This window comes from Macrotis lagotis, chromosome 7 (genome assembly GCF_037893015.1).
Source record: "Macrotis lagotis isolate mMagLag1 chromosome 7, bilby.v1.9.chrom.fasta, whole genome shotgun sequence".
Classification (NCBI taxonomy): Eukaryota; Metazoa; Chordata; class Mammalia; order Peramelemorphia; family Peramelidae; genus Macrotis; species Macrotis lagotis.
The window spans coordinates 21,593,302-21,609,125 of record NC_133664.1 but is presented as its reverse complement, the minus strand read 5'-3'; the positions used below and the strand labels follow the sequence as shown (position 1 = coordinate 21,609,125).

General features: G+C 37.1%; 1 protein-coding gene across 2 annotated transcripts in view; it reads right to left on the bottom strand.

Annotated features, from left to right (window-relative positions):
- The window catches only part of DYNC1LI1 (dynein cytoplasmic 1 light intermediate chain 1), a 50,919-nt gene that overhangs the window by 12,123 nt on the left and 22,972 nt on the right, over positions 1-15,824 (bottom strand). For both annotated transcript variants that reach the window (XM_074195619.1, XM_074195620.1), the window contains 7 exons: positions 15,383-15,613; positions 10,956-11,122; positions 6,775-6,868; positions 5,059-5,194; positions 3,852-3,963; positions 1,670-1,729; positions 1,494-1,538 (listed from right to left, as the gene is read on the bottom strand). In XM_074195619.1, coding sequence (XP_074051720.1) covers positions 1,494-1,538; positions 1,670-1,729; positions 3,852-3,963; positions 5,059-5,194; positions 6,775-6,868; positions 10,956-11,122; positions 15,383-15,613 — 845 coding nt within the window. The remainder of the gene's footprint in view (positions 1-1,493; positions 1,539-1,669; positions 1,730-3,851; positions 3,964-5,058; positions 5,195-6,774; positions 6,869-10,955; positions 11,123-15,382; positions 15,614-15,824) is intronic.

The following is a 15,824-nucleotide window of genomic DNA, read 5'->3' as shown; positions in this document are numbered from 1 at the left end:
TGGGCAAGCCACTTAACCCCACTGCTTTACAAAAAAAAAAAAAAATTTTTTTAAAGTAACAAGGGCATAGGGAAGAAAGGTGACAGTCATCTTCAGAAAATAAAATATAATAAACCTTACTGAGGTTAAAAAAGAAATCCCATCTGAATTAGTAAAAAGACTGACATATAAGTAGGCTCCTAGAATAATAGATCTGGACTTGAGCCAAGGTCAAAGATATGGTGGACATCAGAGGCACATTTCAAATCAAACTTCTGACAGAACCTGTAATACCTTGGGGAAAGCCTTCTGGGCCTCAGTTTGCTCAGCTAGCCTACTGAGTTTCAGTAATAAGATATCAAGAATGTTCTAGTAACTAGATAACCACAGTTTATAACTGGTTTATAATTAATAATTTTATGTAAATGGATGCTCCTGAAGAAACAAGAAAATTTGTTTCATTAGACTAAATATTTTCTTCTATTATCTTGTTTAATTTGCTTAGCAATTTTTTTCAGTTTCATACATACTTTTTTGCAAAATTTAACTTAGCCCCAAATTCATTAAATGAAGTTTTATTTTAGCAAACTTTATTTAGTTGGAAACTTGCTACAGAGGGATCTGGTTTTTAATCCCTTGCCTATCAGAAGTGGAGGAAAACAAGTCCTAGAAAGAAAAAGAAGTGTGGTGATGGGGTTTCCAGTGAGAAGTACCGTCTTATCCCCATTTTACAACTACCTGGCTCCTTGTCTCAAAGGTGAATTGAAATTAACCAATCAATATTTTAAAGTTCATACTAAGGTGCTAAAGCTGGTGCTAAGGCAGATACCTTGTGGACCCCCACTCCCAAGGAACTTAAAATTTAGTGGCAAGACACCAACAAAGAGAGCTAACAAAACAAAATATTAATTAAGAAACAAAGGGTCCAGTGAGGCTGGAGGGGAAAATTGTTCTTTCAGTGTCATCTTCTGCCAGTCCTAGGCCATGAAGCCCCCTGAATAGTGGAGAGGAAGATGTTATCTTGTCTGTATGGGTGGCAGGGTTACTGTTCTCAGGCTGAAGCTCCCATATAAATGCTACGACCCATGAACATTGGGGTGCTATAGTGTCCTTAATGTAATACATGGAGAGAAGTGGATTTTTTCTTTAGAAAAGGGAGCTCTCCTCAGGATACTCCCTCCACCAATAAAAGTCTACATCTTCTCTGCAAGTTAGTTTTAGGGAGTAGTCTGAACTATTGAAGAGTTAAGTGACCAAGATGACGTCACACAATGTCTATCAGGGACCAGATTTAACCCAGGGATTTCTATTTTCTTTAAAACTTAAATTTTTTCTAGAAATGGAATAAGTTATATCAAAAACAATAAAAAAGACAAAGTTTTCAGTTCCTTTTTTATAACTAGACATTTATGTGAGACACACACACACACACACACACACACACACACACAGAAAATTAAGTAAAAATACCAAATAAATATGTTCTTGCATTTTCTTAATTTTGTAATACTAACCACTGGCCTTCCAGCTGCTGTCGGTGGTTGTTTTGCTAACTGGGACTGAAAAAAGAAAAACAACTAGTTTAGAATGCATAATTTTAAGTAAATTTTTGCTTCAATTTTCCACATATTTTTGGAGAATGAGTTTATACATTAAATTCTAAATCTGCTTTCAAATGAAATGTACTGACCTGTTGCTTCATAAGAAATACTTGGTCATCTTCTGCTACAATTTCCTTCTCATGAACAACCTGAAACAAGAAATGTTTAACTGAGTTCAATATATATACCCTAAAGATATGGAAAAATAAAAACATTATACTAGATTATGGAGATTATCTCTCTAAAAGTCAACCTTATTCTTTGCACCTGGTCTCATTTTGGGAGGGTCAGTCTGGGAGCTCTCATAAGACAGAAACACCTGGCTACTGCTCCAAAGATCTTAACTTCAATCTAAAGGAGATGTTTCAAGAGTTGACTACTAAAATGATAAGCAGTTAATTAAAAAGCTGAAGAAACTAAAAAGAATCATCTGGATCCATATTCTAGAAATGGGGGCAAATCTAAGTCAATATGTATCCTGCTGAGATGATTTTATTCAGTTTAAAGGTCCCTGTTTCTATTTGAGTTTGACATGACTGATTTTAAGTTAATTTTCATTTATTATGTATGCTGCCTATTGTATAAGGGTCTAGATAATTCTTCCTGAAAAATGACCTTTATTTACTTTTCTTATATTCTTTCCCACTATCCAAGTCATTTACAATATTATGTGGGAGTTTTATAAATGTCTGCTAGCATATTCAAGGCATATTCAAGGCATATTCAAGTGACTGCTGTATAAAACATTATTATTATTTTAAAAACTTTTTTCAGGGGCAGCAAGGTAGGACAGTGGATGGAAAACTGGTCCTAGAGTCAGAAGGATCTGAGTTCAAATTCAGTCTCAGACACTTAATTCTTACTTAGTTATACGACCTTGGGCAAGTTTCTTAACGGCACTTGCCTTACAAAAAAAACCCCACCCTTTTTCCAGATGCTGTACTAGGAGTCAGAACTACAAAGACTTACCCTGCTCTCAAAATATGGACTTTCTACGGTGGGGGGGGGGGGGGGGGGGAGAGACTCAGTTCCTCTTAGTGACAGTGAAATCATAGCTGCCCTTTCCTGGACATTAAAGTAGTGTTTAAACAACTATTAAGTTTTTGTTTGCTTCATTTAAATGAACTAGAGAATCCCAGGTCATCTAGTCTGACTGGATAAATGCAGGCATATTCCCTTGCTGTGTCAGCCCCCCTCCAGCACACAGTGCATCCTTAAACTCTTAATTACTAGAGTTATGGGCACTAGCCTTGGAGTCAGAAGGACAGGAGTTTAAATTCAGCCTTAGATACTTGCCACTTACTAGCAGTGTGACCTTGGGCAAATCACTTAACTCTGACTCCCTCGCATCCAGGGCCCATCTCCAGTCATCCTAGTTCATATCTGGCCACTGGATCTAGTTAACTCTGGAGAAGACAGTGAGGCCACTGACTTAGCACAACCTCCCCCACCCCACCCCAAACCAGTTCACGCGCTTATCATGGCATCACCTCCCTCATGTTGTAGTCTTCTTTGAAAAATGAAGGACAAAGTGCAATCATAGATACATCAAAATAGGGCATGTTCCTCTCTCTCACATCCAAAACAAGACTCTTCCTTAACAGAACCTTGTAATCTATTACTGATGAATAGCTGGCAGGCTTACCTGGTGCTCTATAAACACTGACCTGAGGATCTCCCAGGAAAGAAATTTCAAAGATCCCAAGAATGACTTATTGTTATGAGGATCCTTGTGGCCTGCCTAATTATTTAACTGTTCATAAAATCTGCGTGGGTTCAATGGGAAAAATGCTGCACTTGGAGGATGGAGGTCCAATCCTGGCTCTGCCAGGGGCTCCTTGTGGGACCCTCAGCCTCTCCAGGTCTCACTTTCCTCATTTGTGAACTAGAAGGGGACGAGATAACACGTAAGGCCTCTGAGTTCCAGAGCATTGATCTTTTCCTCTAAATGCAATAAAACTTCTTAAAAGGGGAGGAGAGGTTCTTAGTTTCTCTGGGCAGGAAAGAATCAAGAAGGTAAAGAAACCTTCCTTTTCAATGGCTATGACTCTACTAAGATTAGACTGGGAGCATGTCCTTTCAATATAGGCTAAAAGCAAAACCACAGAAGAACTCAATTTGCCCTTGTCACCATTACAATTAGACAGAGTTACAACTGATAGAACAGAGCTTTCCTTATAAACAAGCAAATTCCTGGAAAGATCACAATCCCATTTCTTAATGAAAAACATCAATATTCCATTAAAAACTTAAAAATAAAAATCAAATTACCTTTCGGACAGGTGGTTTGGTTATAATATCTTCAAAACTATCTTCTGCTTTTAACGTCTGAAAATTTTCATGTAAAATTCCTATTTTCTTATCATTATCCCATCCTGCTGGACTAGAAATATTTTGTAGACATCAGTATTTAACCACTTATATGTATATGTCCCCTTCCCTAACCCAATGCTGTAACAAAAAGGAATCTGTTGTGGTTCAGTACTACAATCCTAATAATTCAACTTTGGGTCCTCTTTAGCAGCCAAGACTTTTTGTTACAGGGGGTCATGCTGCAAAGGGATTAGGAGTTTTCTTGAAACAAGATGACTTTGCATATGATCATTATTAGTGATAATTTGGATGCAGTACAGACCCAAAGAACCCTTTGGTTTTATTCAGATATATGTTTTTAACCATTTCAAAGTAACAAAGATTTTTTTCTCTTAAATGGATAAATCCCTCAAAACTCCAATTAACCTAAATCACATTTATAGGTATGTATTAGGTACCAGAGCATCAGTCCTGGAGTCAAGTAGACTCATCTTCTTGAGTAAAAATCTGGTCTCATACACTTTTAACACCTGTGTGACCCTGCATGCTGTTTGCCTCTGTTTCCTCATCTGTAAAATGAGATACGGAGGGAAACAACAAACCACTCCAACATCTTTGCCAAGAAAACCCCCAAGGGGGTCATGAAGAGTCTTACACGACTGAAACAACTGAACAACATTAGAAAAGTGGCTGTGTGGTATAATAGGAGGAAGAGTCCCATACTGCCTGGGGACCCTGGCCAGCTCACTTTCCTTTTCTGGAATCTGGGCAACTCTCTCCAGACTTGAAGAGGCAGAGAAAGTATTGACCAAACTTGGTTGAGGAAGTTTGCTTACACAGGAGAGCTTAATAGCAATGAAATTATATGGCCAATTCCATGTTTGCATAAATAAACTGAAATTATTTCATATTGTGATATATAATTAAATAGTTGGAAAAATGCTAAAGCCAAGAGACAAACTAAACTGTGCAGCTGTAGAGAATGGGATTTCTCTTCTTGAATAACAGACGTTTTAATGCATAATAGAAAATCCTCTTGATTCCCACCTCCCTCCAGCCTCTGCCTCTGCCCCGTGTTTATTCCACTATCCCAAATGACTATCAAATATCAACACTTTTAAACAAAAACATCCCAGAGTGCACCATCTACCTATGAGATACTTACATAAATACTGCATCTTTTTCCACAACAACAGCAGGAATCTTAAAAGGGAATCCATACAATTTCTGAACAATGTATTTATATACTAAATCTATATTTTTATTTTCCTTTACTGAAGTGTAAATAAGTGCTGCACCATCTAAATAAATGTGTTAAGGAAATTTCGGAGCAAATTATAAACTTACCAGATGTGTTTTAAATCACTTGGCACATTAGCACACTGTTTGTTTTACTGATTGCTTCTCATTTTTTAAAAAAATAAGATCACTAACATATAGATTAAGGACATCCAAAACAGATAGATTGCATAAACTAATTAGAAGGCTTTGTTTCTTATCAAACCCCAAGGCAATAGTAAAGTTGATAGAAACAACCACATTACTAAACCAAAAACTAAGAAGATAAAAATTTCTTAATCTACAAAAACTGGGGAAACTGGGGGGGGGGGGGAGCGTGAGAAGAGAAGTGTAGGGAGGAAGCTAGGAGTGAGACTAGAAAGCATTAGTTTAAAATAAATTTCTTCACCATTAAGGGAACTCTTTTCACAAAGGTTGTACTTATTCACTTTCAAATTTCATACACCCAACCTTCCAACATTATTTATTTAATGTGAATTGGTTACTTCTAAATTAATTAGCAATAAGGTGAGGTAAACTGAGACTAATTCTCCTAGAACTGCCATTCATATTTGTGTTTCTCAGGTACACTATATGTAGTTGTGGGTTGGGTTGGGGTGCTGGGGGGGGGGCCAGGAAAAACATTAGGTCTTGAACTATCAGGTCTACAGATAAGTTTCAGAAGACAAAAGACCTTACAGAACACTAACCTCACCTATTCTGACTCACCACTGTTTTTACACACACACACACACACACACACACACACACAAAGTATCTTTTGTTGAGTCAGTGTCCTTTAACCCATTTGTTTTCAAAAAACTAATCCATGGCTGGGGTGGCTAGCTGGTGCAGTGGATAGAGCACCGGCCCTGAAATCAGGAGTACCTGAGTTCAAACCTGGCCTCAGACATTTAATAATGACCTGGCTGTGTGGCCTTGTGACTTAACCCCATTGCCTTGCAAAAAAAAAAAAACTAAAAAAAAAATCTAATCCATGGAATTTTTGCTACAGGGATGGAAGGCAAATCAATAATAATAAGGGATGGGAAAGGGAAAACTATCAGCCTATTATTTTGACCTAGAATCTCTATTTTCTTGACTATTCTTCAGGGTTCATTTTTCTTTGGGTTCGAAGCCTTATATTGTTCAAGAGATCCAGTGATACAGAGGCAGTACCGCCAAGGATTCTTGAGCTACAAGTGGAGTCAACAAGACACAAAAGTAGATATCCTTAGGTTCAAAGCTGATACTTTGGCTGGCATCACTCATTTGCACTTCCTATAAGCACTATAAAAACAATGCTTTGAACTTTCCATGTTTTTAATCAGTATAAAACTGATTAGTTGAAATATTCTCTCTTCTAGAGAATCAAAAAGCAACAATTTGGCAAAAAGTTGGCAAAGAAGGACATATAAAAGGCATGGATGATCTACTCATCAAATAATTAGATCCTAAATAAAACAACTAAATGGGGTTCTTTCTCCTCGAAGTCTAACATACTGGGAAATTCAATCAACATAATTCCTTTCCCTCTATAATGCAACACAAATATTAATGTACATGTGCAACCATTATGCAATCCCAGATTTTAAAAGGATACACTGTAAACAAAACTTCCGGATATATGACTGAATAAAGTCAAAGTGTTCATCTCTGTAATCATGTTCTTTTTCCAACACACTAATGGCATCACACTGTTGAAATAAAATAATCACAAAATTGCTGAAAAGATGGCATTGAATCACAAATACAAGAAATGAAAATAACAGCCATAAAAGATTAAAATTCACTTAAATATAACATGTACTTTATTTAATGAAATGTATTCCTGTAAAGGAGTCAAAGTAAGTGTTTGCATAAATTAAATTATTTTAGTGATAAACTTCTCCACTTTCATTGTCTATGCTGATGTGTCACCAAGACCTGCCTTCCTAAAGTGAAGTTTTGTGGTTCTAAGCAGAAACAGCTTTGATTGAAGACCTAGAGACAGACTATAGGTCTGTTAACCACCCTAGCTACCTTGGGAGAGGATTTATCATGAAAAAGTTGGCCAAGAAGTAATGAATTTTGGGGCACAGAAAGTAGATAGCCTAGTAAGGCAGATGGGAATGATAATTACAGACAGATGAAGTAAAAACAAAAATTTCTCCATGGTCTTCCACAAAGTGTTTCTACAAAAAAATTTCCCCAAATTCTTCCCCAAATGTTTCTTGAGGCCCATAATATCCCATGGCTGACCCTTGATGGGTCCATTAGAGCTTCATCCTTTGTAAAGCACCAGGGCTATCATCATTGTTAAAAGATGGATTTAACACGGGGAGTTGAGTGTAAGAGAATAAATAACTCTGGCAAGTACCTACATTGAATAAGATATATGATCACCTGTATCTGTCATCCTATACATGGGGACACACAGGTGGGCACTTGGAGTTGGCCTGAAGCCAGCACTTCTTGTTTCTGTGCTGGGAGGAATTCTTTCCCTTTAAGGCTGATAAATGTCTGCCATCTTTAACTCATTTAGGTCTTTAATTTACTGTGAAAATATCCACTGCATGCAAGGGCTTGAGAACTATTAAGAGGAACGGGAAAAGTGGAGTACAACTGAGGCTTTCAACTCACTTTTTGTGTGATCCAGGTCAAGTCATTTAACCTTAGGGGTATTCGGTCTTGCAGAGGGCTGGACGAGATGGCCCAAGATATGCTCTAAAAAAATGATCCTAAGTCATGACCCCCTGACCTTTACAGTCTCTTACAACTCTCCATCTTATGGACCAATGGTCCAACTCTAAGCACCAGGGACAAATGTGGTAAAATTAATTGTGGGGGAAATACTTCAGGGGGAAGGTTTCACCTGTTCAAGCTTCTGGAAGGGGTAAGATACAGAGGATGCTGAAGTTTAATTGATTAGCTCAAATAATTCTTTTCCATAGTAAGTATCTAGAATCTAAAGTTCCCTCAAGATTTATCTAAACTTGTAAGCAAAATCTCATCTTTCATGCCCTTCAAACCTGGTATATCTCTTCATGATTTTGTTTAATTATTGACCTCAATGTTACAGTTTTCTGCATCTTTACTCAATTAATGAAGCATGACAATTAAGCGTCAAAGAGAACCAACAGGTAACTTCTGAAAACCTCAGCACTAGGAACACTGAAATGATTCTAAAGACCTCTACTTGCTAAATAAAAATTTATCAAAAAAAAAATATAAGACATCAAACAAAACTCCCTTTGCAGCTTTTTTTTTTTAGGTCTTTGCAGAACAATGGGGTTAAGTGGCTTGCCCAAGGCCACACAGCTAGGTAATTATTAAGTGTCTGAGGTCAGATTTGAACTCAGGTACTCCTGACTCCAGGGCCGGCACTCTATCTACTGGGCCACCTAGCCGCCCCCTCTTTGCAGCTTTTTAAAAGAATCTGAGCCACCCACATTTTCCCCAAAAGTAACAGGCAAAATTATTAAATGTTTAATGTTTTATAACACACTATTGGTTTTAGATCCATATAGACTAATATACAATAAACTTTGCAGGGATCAATGTATATTACTATATACTTTATACCCAATTCTACTCATTTTTAAAAGGATTTCAAGAACATCATCCAGTGCAGCTAGGTGGCACAGTGGATAGAGCACTGGCCTCAGACACTAGTAATTACCTAGCTGTGTGATCTTGGTCAAGTCACTTAACCCCACTTCCTTGCAAAAATCAAAGGGAAAAAAAAGACCATCATTAAAATTTCAAATTATTAAAGACACATTACTCAGAGTCTGATTGGAACAAGCAGTGGGACAATGGGAAAAAGTCACAGGGTCTGGGTTCCAGAGTCAGTTCTAACTAGTCACATACACCTCACCTTATTCTTATTCTAGAGGAAGGGAAGTTGGAATAAATGATCTCAAAGGCATCTTCCAAATCTAAAGACCTCCCAGTTATAATACTGATCCTATGGGAAAATAAGATCCACTGAGGGCACACTTTCCAAGAATACATCATGGTGAAAATGGGAGCTGCCTAGAAATGCTTGCCTACCAAGATTAATAAGAATAAAACAGGGGAAAATTCATATTTTTTAATGGTGCACAGCAAAAAATACATTAGAAAATGATTACGAGGAACTTTGAGGAGAGAAAAACAATTTTTAAGTTAGATGTTTCTGAAGTTGTTTATTCCTTTTGGTACCGACAGATTAGTATGTTGTCATCTTTCCTTGTAATGCATTTAAGAATGGAATTTTAAAATACTGAAATAAAAATAAGTGAAATAAAAAAATTCAATTTCCTAAGACCAAAGATAATTTTTTAAATTACTGACTTGAATTTCTTGAGCCCATTATTACTGAAACATAATAAAAGTTCATAAATTTAGATTGGAGAGGAAAGGGAAATTTCAAATATATAATTTTTCAAAAGGCAAATATAGTATTATTGCTTCAATGAAGGATATGATAAGTAAACTGAACTAAGTGTCCACCAAACCAGAAGTTTATCAGACCACTTTTAATGAATCATTATTTAGTAACACAATATTAGTATACAATGAATGCTGTCAAAATACTTAAAACAACCTGAAATTTTATTTACACCATCACTACTTTATCAAATTCTTATGAATTTCAATCCAATTATATATGAAATTTGCACAAACTTTGAAAAATTGGGTACTAATTTTAATTTAGCAAAAATAAAAGCAGGTATAATTTTACTAGGGCAGCTAGGTGGCACAATGGACAGAGTGCTGGGCCTGGAGTTAGATAGAAAGACTCATCTTTCTGATTTCAAATCTCTCCTTCAATACTTAAAAGCTACGTGAAGCTGGGCAAATCACTCAATCCTGTTTGCCTCTGTTTCCTCATCTGTAAAATGAGTTGGAGAAGGAAAAGGCAAACCAATCTAGTATCTGTCAAAAAAAAATTAAAAGTTGGATATGACTGAGATGACTGGACAAAAAAATAAGGATAATGGTATTGGCTACCAAAATAAATAAAGAGATAAATTACTTCCTGTGACAAGTTAATTTTTGAAATTAATTCTCTTTAAAAGACTAACAGGGATTAAGGTTGTTTATCAATCCAGTTTGAAAAAGGTGTCTACCAACAAAAATGCGCATACTCTTTGATCCAGCAATACCACTACTGTGTCTGTACCCTGAAAAGATGATGATAAAGGGTAAAAACATCACTTGTACAAAAATATTCATAGCAGCCCTGTTTGTGGTGGCAAAGAACTGGAAATTGCTGAACAAGATGAGCAGAACCAGAAAAACATTGTACACCCTAACAGCAACATGGGGGTGATGGTCAACCTTGATAGATTTGTTCATTCCATCAGTGCAACAAATCAGGGACAATTTGGGGCTCTCTAGAATGAAGAATGCCACCTGTATCCAGAGAAAAAACTGTGAAGTTTGAACAAAGACGAAGGACTATTCCCTTTAATTTAGATATGTTATCTTACTGTCTGATCTTGCTATCTCTTATACTTTATGTTTCTTCCTTAAGGATGATTTCTCTCTCATCACATTCCACTTAGATCAATGTATACCATGGAAATAATGTAAAGACTGGCAAATTGCCTTCTATGGGGGTGGGGTGGGAAGCAAGATTAAAGGAAAAACTGTAAAATTCAAAATAAAAAAAATATAATTAAAAAAAAAGAAAAAAGTGTCTACCATTAGACTATAATAATTATCCTGTAGGGTCAGATTCACATGGAGAAAGTACATTTCCCCACAAAGCAAAAGAATCCTGCTTTCCTCACTGGCCCTGGCAAGGACACCAACCTTTGTGCAAACCACCAGCACTGGCACGCCTAGGTTACAGGTCAGTGTGTCTGCCCCAAGGGGTAGCATGACACTGTCCTCTCTGTCATCCTGTAAGGTGCTTCTTCTCTGTGGAGAAGCAGGGAACTCTTCTCCAGGTTCGACATATTCTTGGAAATCTCGTATCACTGGAAAGCAGAGAACACACTTTTGTTCATAACAGTTTCATTTTTTATATTTCCTATTAAAATAATACTTATTTGAGTATGAGGGTTCAGTGTATCTGTTTCGAACTATGCCTTAAAGAGATATGTGTGAATAAAGAGAATATTGCACTAATTCTTAGGAGGACAAGGACAACACTCTCCTCAAAGAGAGAAGAGGACCTGAGCACTAGAGCTGTTTCTGTCTCTGTAAAGACAATGGGGGAAGGGCAGGATGGGGGCAGAAGGATCTGTGATTTCATCACCAGAAGAAACTCTCAGGGAAGATGGAGGGCATTCTGGGGCAGCTACTGGTGCATTGGACAGGGAGCCAAACCAAGAGTCTAGAAGCTCTTCCCTCTAATCTGCCCAGACACCCCTGGGCAAGGCTCTGGTCTGTTCTCAGTTGGGAGTTTCTTCATTTATAAAATGGAAAGAAGAGTACCAAGGTCACAGCAAGCTTGTGATGTCAAATGAGACAATACATGGAAAGTACTCTGCAAACCTCCAAATGTAGAGTAAAGGCTAGCTGTTGGATCATCATCATCATCAGTCTTTGGTGAGACTTAAATCCAGTAATTCCTGGCTTCTAAGTCTTTATCCATTCTACCAGGTTGTTTTTCATTATCATCATCATCATCATCATCACATTGTGTGCACATCACATAATTTATACCTTTTTTCTAAACTATAGTTCCGCAAGTTAGTAAAAGAGATAAAAATAAACATCAAATAGGAGTACTTTCAGAGAAAGAAGTTATATCAACTCTAATATCAAAATATTTAGGTATTCATTATGATGAGTGATACATTTTTTTTTTTGGATTTTTCAAGGCAAATGCGGTTAAGTGGCTTGCCCAAGGCCACACAACTAGGTAATTATTAGGTGTCTGAGACCAGATCTGAACTCAGGTACTCCTGACTCCAGGACTGGTGCTCTATCCACTATGCCACCTAGCCGCCCCATCAGATACATTTTTAAAACACTATATATATGTATATGTACACATGAACACACACACACACACACAGCTGTGTATAGAAGTTGGCTCACTGTAAAATGAGCCAGCAAAATGCGTCAATTATACACTCACTGATCTGTAAATGATTAAATGGCCTATGTTTTTTTTTAATTTAAATAACATTTCTTAGAACTCTTTTCCATCCTAAACTAGATTACTTGCTTATGTAAGACACAATGAAGATGTGGATTCAAGTCTTGGCTTTCCCCTTTACTAGTTACATGAGGAGGAACAAAGTCCTCAACCATTCTGGTCTTTTTTTCTCATACTCAATTACTGCAGTAGTGAGAGGAATGTAACTGTAAATAGTAAAGCTCTGTATGAATTTGAACAATTGTTTTTTTCCAAGAAAAGTTAAAAGACAGTTTAAGATTATAAGATGAAAAATCCAGGAAAAAAAGGCATATATTCATTTGGCAAGGGAGACTATAGTTTGTCCTACCTCTTCCAAAGAGTCTATTTTATTCATGTATTTTTTGTTTTTTAGGTTTTTGCTAGGCAATGGGGTTAAGTGGCTTGCCCAAGGCCACACAGCTAGGTAATTATTAAGTGTCTGAGGCCGTATTTGAACTCAGGTACTCTTGACTCCAGGGCCGGTGCTCTATCCACTGCACCACCTAGCTGCCCCAATTCATGTATTCTTAATACGAAAGACTACAGTCAAATAAAACCTAAAATTAAATTCAGTTTACAAAACTGTAGGCTTATCACTATGCTGTCTTAATTAAATCTAGCTCCCAACTATTCCTGATTACAACATCATTTCCTAGATTAAAGGCAAATTCTGCAAATAGTCTATCATTCTAATAAGGGGGAAGGGGGAGAATTCAGGGGTAAAGAGTTGCCTATTCTCCTTTTCCCTCTTCCTTCCAGACTGCAATTGGACAAGGGAACCAATGGGCTAAGCTAAAGAAGCTCCAGGAAAGACACAGCTGAGGTTTTCAGGATTCCAGACTTATTCTAATATTTTAATCAAGTCATGAGCAGTGATGTAGAGCCAGCTGCTCAACATGGCTGCTGTGTGGATTTGGTTGTCCTCATCATACTTACTTACTTACTCATGTTTATTTTTAATGTTTTTTTGCAAGGCAAATGGGGTTAATCAAGGCCACACAGCTAGGTAATTACTAAGTGCCTGAGACCAAATTTGAACCCAGGTACTCCTGACTCCAGGGCCAGTGCTTTATCCACTGTGCCACCTAGCCACCCCTTATTTTTAATTTTTTTTAATTCTGACTTTAACAAGTATCCAAAAAAAGAACATTTTTATGTATAAAATATAACCAGAAAAAAAGAATTCCATGGGATGACATCTCTATTGTGACACACTGTTTAGCAGGGATGGAAATGATAATGAGAGCAGAGAGAGAGAGAGAGAGAGAGAGAGAGAGAGAGAGAGAGAGAGAGAGAGAGAGAGGAGCATCAGTAACATATGTTCTAAAATATCAACCCCAAAACAAACAAAAAAAATAACTTCTGCTAGAAGTTCTCTCTCTCTCCTCCTTCCCATTGCCCGCACATGGTAGCAGGCCTGCCTCTCTCCCCTCTTCCCTGCCCCAATGCCCCAAGATGCAGCTGGGCACAGTGGGGAGAATCTGGGAGGGGGCCAAAATATTTCCCCTCTCTGCCCTTTGAAGTTCTCATGTGTAAAACGGAAACAAGGCCTACATCTCCTTACCTCCCCAGGCATCATTTTCTGAGAATAGCTGTCAGATAAATGTTCCTATATTTATTATATGTGGCAGAGTTTGGTATTGATCTGACTCAAAGTTGTTCATAAGAAATTGCAAATATGGTCTAATCTCCCCCAGGAAACCTTTCCATTTCTAACAACAACTTTCAGGGGGCCCTTAATACATTTTTAGTCCAAATGAATCTTTAGGGAATCTCGATATTTGTAAAGAGATGTGAAAGAAGAGGGACCTTCCAAAGCGACACTACGTTCCTTCCCCATTCTGGACTCCCATTGCCCTGTCTCTTGTCCTTAGGAAGTTGATCCCACTCTGTTGCACAAACAATTAGGGAGCTAAATACGCAAAATTAACCTTGTAGCCACAGCCATCAGTTCCCCCTGGTTCACCTTTGCAGCCCACAGGGTGAATTAAACAGTCATCCTTAAGAGGAAAAAACGGTCACGGAAACAACTGAGCCACCCCAACCCCATGAATGAAGAGGGAGCCTCCTGCCAATAGAATGTCTGCGATCCTGCTTCTCACTGGTTAATATAACAGATTCTAGAAGCGACCTTATAAAATGAAATCACTATTGAGTTGGCTGAACAGCTGTGTTCGGGTCACAGCTGAACCAATGGGGTAGTCCAAGGCAGGCACAGACTCTGGTCCCAGGTGAGGCCTGCCCCAACTGGGTGACATCATTTCTAGGCCTCAGTTTTCTTACCTCTAAAATGAGGGGCTTGGATCAAGTAATCACTAAAGGTGTGTACAATGATTGTGACTCTGATTAAATACAATTTTAAACTATTATAGAACAATAAAATTTGATAATTATGGAATTGAGGATTTAAAACTAAATTCTGGAGAGATCAACAAATTCATGTACTAAACTTTAAACATAAGTAGAGTTCTAAAAGATTATTAAATTTGAATTACAATTTGATTATAGTTCATGATCTTACAGTTCGTGAAAGTACATGGGCAAATTTAGTCTTTCACCCTGAAACCAGAGTCAAAGCTTATTTTCATAGGATAATCTTACCTAAACAATCATTCATTAGGAATAGAATTTTTTTAAAAAGTATACCACAGGGGCAGCTAGATGGCACAATGGATATAACACCAGCCCTGGAGTCAGGAGGACCTGAGTTCAAATTTGACCTCAGACACTTAATAATTACCTTGGGCAAGTTACTTTAACCCCATTGCCTTGCAAAAACTTAAAAAAAAAGAAGTATACCATGATACCAACCAAATCTGAAAGAAATGTAGAAATATTGGAATTAATTGCACATTATTTCTCATAAGATAAAATTTTAATCACATTTCATATGTATCTTTTTTCTTAGAAAAAGTAATTGGTTGGAAAGATAGAGGATTATAAATATTGTATATAATCTCCTAAAAATAAAAAAAAAAAGATTTGTGTAGGTTCTTTCATGGAAAAAAAAAAGTCCACCATGAAATTTGATAATCATTGTTCAAATATCACTGTCAGCATATATGTACATAAAATTAAAAGTAAACATGAATAGTTCTAAAATACTTACATTTCTGTTCCATTTCTTTCATTTCCTCTGGAGGAATTTTTAGCTTATCAATATGTTCTCTCACGACACTTGCCCATTTCTGTAAAGAATCCAAAGCAGTCCAAGGCTTTGACATGTCAACCACCAAAATAACTAAAGTGTCTCTCAGAGAATTGGCTTCCATTGCAAATTTAAGGAGTCCTTTGTGATATAGGTCTCCATCTAAGATCCACACATTACATCTTGTTTGATCTGTATTAAAATGAATGATAGATTTGGGTTATATTTTACAAGTTCTTCTTTAAAAAATCAAATCTATAAACTTTTATGGAACTAAAAATATCATTCTTTAAACATGTTTATTCTCCATGAGAGGTAATGTTAAAGTAAAAAGAGATTCTTTAAGGGAACCATCTATTCATTTAGCAGTAGGCTTCTCTGAAAAGAGGCAGCTGCTCAAGGT